This window comes from Oncorhynchus mykiss, chromosome 18 (genome assembly GCF_057628025.1).
Source record: "Oncorhynchus mykiss isolate SJ-2025 chromosome 18, ASM5762802v1, whole genome shotgun sequence".
Classification (NCBI taxonomy): Eukaryota; Metazoa; Chordata; class Actinopteri; order Salmoniformes; family Salmonidae; genus Oncorhynchus; species Oncorhynchus mykiss.
This window is the reverse complement of record NC_143039.1, coordinates 82,110,749-82,116,418: the sequence shown is the minus strand read 5'-3', so window position 1 is coordinate 82,116,418 and position 5,670 is coordinate 82,110,749. Positions and strand designations below refer to the sequence as shown.

Below are 5,670 nucleotides of genomic sequence, written 5' to 3'. Positions count from 1 at the left end.
AAGTATTTGATACATCAGAAATGCAGAACTTAATATTTGGTACAGAAACCTTTGTTTGCAATCACAGAGATCATACGTTTCCTGTAGTTCTTGGCCAGGTTTGCACACACTGCAGCAGGGATTTTGGCCCACTCCTCCATACAGACCTTCTCCAGGTCCTTCAGGTTTCGGGGCTGTCGCTGGGCAATACAGACTTTCAGCTCCCTCTAAAGATTTTCTATTGGGTTCAGGTCTGGAGACTGGCTAGGCCACTCTAGGACCTTGAGATGCTTCTTACGGAGCCACTCCTTAGTTGCCCTGGCTGTGTGTTTCTGGTCGTTGTCATGCTGGAAGACCCAGTCACGACCCATCTTCAATGCTCTTACTGAGGGAAGGAGGTTGTTGGCCAAGATCTCGCGATACATGGCCCCATCCATCCTCCCCTCAATACAGTGCAGTCGTCCTGTCCCCTTTGCAGAAAAGCATCCCCAAAGAATGATGTTTCCACCTCCATGCTTCACGTTTGGGATGGTGTTCTTGGGGTTGTACTCATCCTTCTTCTTTCTTCAAACAAAGCGACTAGAGTTTAGACCAAAAAGCTCTATTTTTGTCTCATCAGACCAGATGACCTTCTACCATTCCTCCTCTGGATCATCCAGATGGTCATTGGCAAACTTCAGACGGGCCTGGACATGCGCTGGCTTGAGCAGGGGGACCTTGCGTGCGCTGCAGGATTTTAATCTATGACGGAGTAGTGTGTTACTAATGGTTTTCTTTGAGACTGTGGTCCCAGCTCTCTTCAGGTCAATGACCAGGTCCTGCCGTGTAGTTCTGGGCTGATCCCTCACCTTCCTCATGATCATTGATGCCCCACGAGGTGAGATCTTGCATGGAGCCCCAGACCGAGGGTGATTGACCGTCATCTTGAACTTCTTCCATTTTCTAATAATTGCGGCAACAGTTGTTCTTACTGTTGTTCTTAAGAATTCTTACTGGTTGGGGTTGGTAGGTGATCAAATACTTATGTCATGCAATAAAATGCAAATTAATTACTTAAAAATCATACAATGTGATTTTCTGGATGTTTGTTTTAGATTCCGTCTCTCACAGTTGAAGTGTACCTGTGATAAAAATTACAGACCTCTACATGCTTTGTAAGTAGGAAAACCTGCAAAATCGACAGTGTATCAAATACTCTCCCCACTGTATATGGATGAGTGATGGCCGAACAGCATAGGCAAGATGCAGTAGATGGTATAGAGTACAGTATGAGATGAGTAATGTAGGGTATGTAAACATTATATAAAGTGGCATTGTTTAAAGTGACTAGTGAAACATTTATTACATCCAATGTTTAATTATTAAAGTGGCTAGAGATTTGAGTCAGTATGTTGGCAGCAGCCACTCAATGTTAGTGATGGCTGTTTAACAGTCTGATGGCCTTGAGAAAGAAGCTGTTTTTCAGTCTCTCGGTCCCAGCTTTGATGCACCTGTACTGACCTCGCCTTCTGGATGATAGCGGGGTGAACAGACAGTGGCTCGGGTGGTGGTTGTCCTTGATTATCTTTTTGGCCTTCCTGTGACATCAGGTGGCGTAGGTATCCTGAAGGGCAGGTAGTTTACCCCCGGTGATGCGTTGTGCAGACCTCACTACCATCTGGAGAGCCTTACGGTTGTGGGCGGGGCAGTTGCCGTACCAGGCGGTGATACAGCCCGACAGGATGCTCTCGATTGTGCAGCTGTAAAATTTTGTGAGTGTTTTTGGTGAAAAGCCAAATTTCTTCAGCATCCTGAGGTTAATAGGCGCTGCTGCGCCTTCTTCACCACGCTGTCTGTGTGGGTGGACCATTTCAGTTTGTCCGTGATGTGTACCACCCTCATACTAAGGAAGGTTAAAACCACCCTCAGACTAAGGAAGGTTAAAACCACCCTCAGACTCAGGAAGGTTAAAACCCACCCTCAGACTCAGGAAGGTTAAAAGCACCCTCAGACTCAGGAAGATGTAAAACTTTCCTTTTTAATTATATGAGTTTTAACTGCCCATAAAGTCTGTTTTGACAGAGTATACTTTTTAAAGAATGTCTTCGGTGGGGTAATTGGTATTACCAAAAATAAAACCAAAACCTTTGTCAGCCATGCCGTTCTAAAGAGTTTTATTCTCCCTGTAAGATTCATGGAAGTTTATTCAATTTAATTAGATCTGCTTTCATGTGGTTGAGTAATGGAATAAAGTTATCTTTATATATTTGTTGGCACTTATTAAGAATCCTAAGTATTTTATATTTTTTGCAGACCACTTAAAGCACAGGTGTCAAACTCATTCCACAGAGGGCCGAGTGTCTGCAGGTTTTTGCTCCTCTCTTGTTTTGATTGATGAATTAAGGTCACTAATTAGTAAGGAACTCCCCTCACCTGGTTGTCTAGATCTCAGTAAGGAACTCCCCTCACCTGGTTGTCTAGGTCTCAGTAAGGAACTCCCCTCACCTGGTTGTCTAGATCTCAGTAAGGAACTCCCTTCACCTGGTTGTCTAGATCTCAGTAAGGAACTCCACTCACCTGGTTGTCTAGATCTCAGTAAGGAACTCCCCTCACCTGGTTGTATAGATCTCAGTAAGGAACTCCCCTCGCCTGGTTGTCTAGATCTCAGTAAGGAACTCCCCTCACCTGGTTGTCTAGAACTCAGTAAGGAACTCCCCTCACCTGGTTGTCTAGATCTCAGTAAGGAACTCCCATCACCTGGTTGTCTAGATCTCAGTAAGAAACTCCCCTCACCTGGTTTTCTAGGTCTTAATTGAAAGGAACAACCAAAAACCAGCAGACACTAGGAATAATGGAATAAGTTTGACACCCCTAACTTAGAGGATTGCTGTAGATCAGGAGTTATGCTTTCTTTTTAGAACATTCTGAAAATATTTTTAGCAAGGGGGTCGAGTTTTCAATATTGGTCAGGTATATGAGGGGGGGGGGATCATCTGCAGATATGTTTAGTTTATATTCATGTTTATCAATACTGATATGTTTGTGTCCTGTCTAATTCTTTCTGGAAGCGGTTCAATTTCCAGTGCAAACATGAGAGTGGACAACATCCCTGTCTTGTTCCCCTTTCTAAAGCAATTTTATCAGATAATGTATTATTTGTGTATATTTTTGCTTTAGCACATTTAAAGAAATGTTTTTATTAAATGTATTATTTCAGCTGGAAAGTTAAAAGCTTCCAAAGTTTTGAATAGAAAAGGCCATTCAAGATAGCCGAAAGCTTTTTCGGCATCAACAGCCATTATTGATAAATCTAGATCTTGTTTTTTTAGCGTATTGTATTAAACTGAAACACGTTCTTGTATTTGTTTGTGTACATTTTTAATAAACCCTGTTTGATTGATATGTATCAAATCTGGTAAGACTTTTGCCTTTCTATTGCTTATGAGCTTTGTTATTATTTTGTCACAATTTATTAAACTTATGGATCTATAATGAGCAGGGGACTCTCCAGATTTTAACATAACTGAAATAACTGTTTCATACATGGAAGTCGGAAGTACTGAATGGGGCGGCAGCGCAGAGTGTTGGACTAGTAACTGAAAGGTTGAAAGTTCAACTCCCGAGCTGACAAGGTACAAATCTGTCGTTCTGCCCCTGAACAAGGCAGTTAACCCACTAGGCTGTCATTGAAAATAAGAATTTGTTCTTAACTGACTTGCCTAGTTATATAAAGGTAAAAAAATGCAGTGCTGTGTGTTGTCATTTGTGTAAATAGGGGGGCTACTTTGTCCCAAAATGTTAATTCTATGCTATTTTCTAGCTGTTGCTTTTCTCCATGCAAATGTTTTAACAGTGTCGAATATTTATTTTTTGGGTGATATCTATTTTTTGTGATTATTTTTGTCTGCTGATAGACTCAACAACTAAGGCCAACTGTTGTTTAAATCTGATTTATATAGATTCTGTTGCATTCTTTGTATTTTCAAATGATAAAATATTGTTCAGTTTCATTTCTTGATGTGCAAAAACCACAAGCTCAATCAATCGGGATGTATTTTATAAACCATATCTATCATTGATTACAGTTGCAGGAACATAATCAACCAACTGGGCACCCATTCTGGCACTGCTTCCCAAGCCTGTGGGATTTCCTAGAAAGAATATGAAGTGTTGGTGACTTGGTGCAACACTGTGACACACTAAAAACTAACAGAACAAAAATGAGTCAATGTTGTAGTCGTCCACTTCACCGCGCGTCAAACACAACCACTGGAGTCTGGGAGTCGAGGAATAGCAACAAGAATTGAAAATATTATTTCATATAGTAAGTAGCCTTGCACGAGTCTTGGCTTGTGCGAGCCATAACGGCTAATATGAGCTTGAGCTTGGGATTTTTCTGTGGCAAATAGCAGCGAACAGGAAAATAAGTGCAGCAGAAACACTATTTAAAAGGATACATCTCTTTGTTCTCTTCTTGTACATGATTCTGTATCCACACTCTCTGCATCTGATTGGATCACGAGCCTTAATTTCATTTTCAGTGTGGCATTCTGTTTGGAGAGAAAACAACATTTCAGCCACTACTACAGCAGACATACTGGTAAGCATTCTATAAGGCAGGAGCTGCAGTAGTACATCAACCACGTAGATACATGTATAGATATGGGTGAATAAAACAAGGGTAGACAACTGAGGGGGCATGTTATGAAAAGTTACTAATAGTCTTAGTTACAGTACAAAGACAAAGCATGGATTTTTAGAAAAATAGCACCCCATGTACAGTATAATAGAATATTAGTTTCAGAACAGCAGACATTACCCCCACATATGTAGATCATAGGCTGTTGCTTGGGGGGTTGCACATCTTTTTGAGCGTCCATGCTTGAATCTGGAGAAAAATCAGATTAAACATTGTCAGTACAGTTTGGGAGTGTATTTGTATGTATTATGAATCCCCATTAGCTGTTGCCTTCCTGGTGTCCAGCCAAATTAAGGCAGTTATGCAATTTTAAAAACAATACAATACATTTCACAACCCAATAAGTGTATGCCCTCAGGCCACTCCTGTACTACCACACAAAATACTTGTGAACATGTGTATAGTATAGTGTGTGTGTGTAGGCATATGACACATTTCTGAAATAGCCGAACCAGCATGGCTTATAAATGAGATTGTAATGACTAGCTAACATATAACAGGTTTGCAAAGTGAGCCAAAAGCATAATTATCTCACAGCAATTTAGCCAAATATTATGATAACTAACCCCTTGTATCTGTGGTTTAGCCTTAGCTAGTTACCCTGCTATGAATGGTTTCCTGGCTAGCGTTAGCAGGCTAACTTCAAAATAATAACTGAGAAATATCAAAGCATATATCGCGTGTTTAAAACCAATTCAACTTGAAATAATTAGTTATTTAGGTACCCTACCGGTTTAGAAAGTTGATAAGTATGTTTTTTGTTTCTCTCATGCCAGCGTGCGCAGTCGTACTGGACGTCGCAACAACGTGATTCGTGATTGGTTACCTAATCCTCCATTGTAATTGGTCCATCAATGCTTGGCTAGATTTAATTTTTTATTTAACCTTTATTTAACTAGGCAAGTCAGTTAAAGAACAAATTCTTATTTACAATGACGCTTTATTCAATATATTTTCTAGCAGTTTGATGTCAAATTAAATATAACAATCGGTACATAGGAGTCTTTCTATGT

The 5,670-nt window shown here is 40.5% G+C and overlaps 1 protein-coding gene across 1 annotated transcript; it reads right to left on the bottom strand.

Annotated features, from left to right (window-relative positions):
- Window positions 1-3,998: 3,998 nt before the first annotated feature.
- On the bottom strand, window positions 3,999-5,497 carry LOC110496771 (RNA polymerase II, I and III subunit K). Its single transcript, XM_021572807.3, has 4 exons — window positions 5,388-5,497; window positions 4,778-4,846; window positions 4,416-4,508; window positions 3,999-4,227 (listed from the first exon to the last, which is right to left on the bottom strand). The coding sequence occupies exons 2-4, from the start codon at window positions 4,836-4,838 to the stop codon at window positions 4,205-4,207; spliced, it is 177 nt and encodes a 58-aa protein (XP_021428482.1). The 5' UTR covers window positions 4,839-4,846; window positions 5,388-5,497; the 3' UTR covers window positions 3,999-4,204.
- Between the last annotated feature and the right edge of the window lie 173 nt (window positions 5,498-5,670).

Excerpts from the sequence above, each read along its gene's own strand:
- LOC110496771 (XM_021572807.3), bottom strand. The coding sequence starts at position 4,838 with ATGGACGCTCAAAAAGATGTGCAACCCCCCAAGCAACAGCCTATGATC. Across the intron at positions 4,509-4,777 it reads TATGATCTACATATGTGGGG|AATGCCACACTGAAAATGAA; the intron begins GTAATGTCTGCT and ends CTCTCCAAACAG. Across the intron at positions 4,228-4,415 it reads CAAGAAGAGAACAAAGAGAT|TGGTTGTGTTTGACGCGCGG; the intron begins GTATCCTTTTAA and ends CCCAGACTCCAG.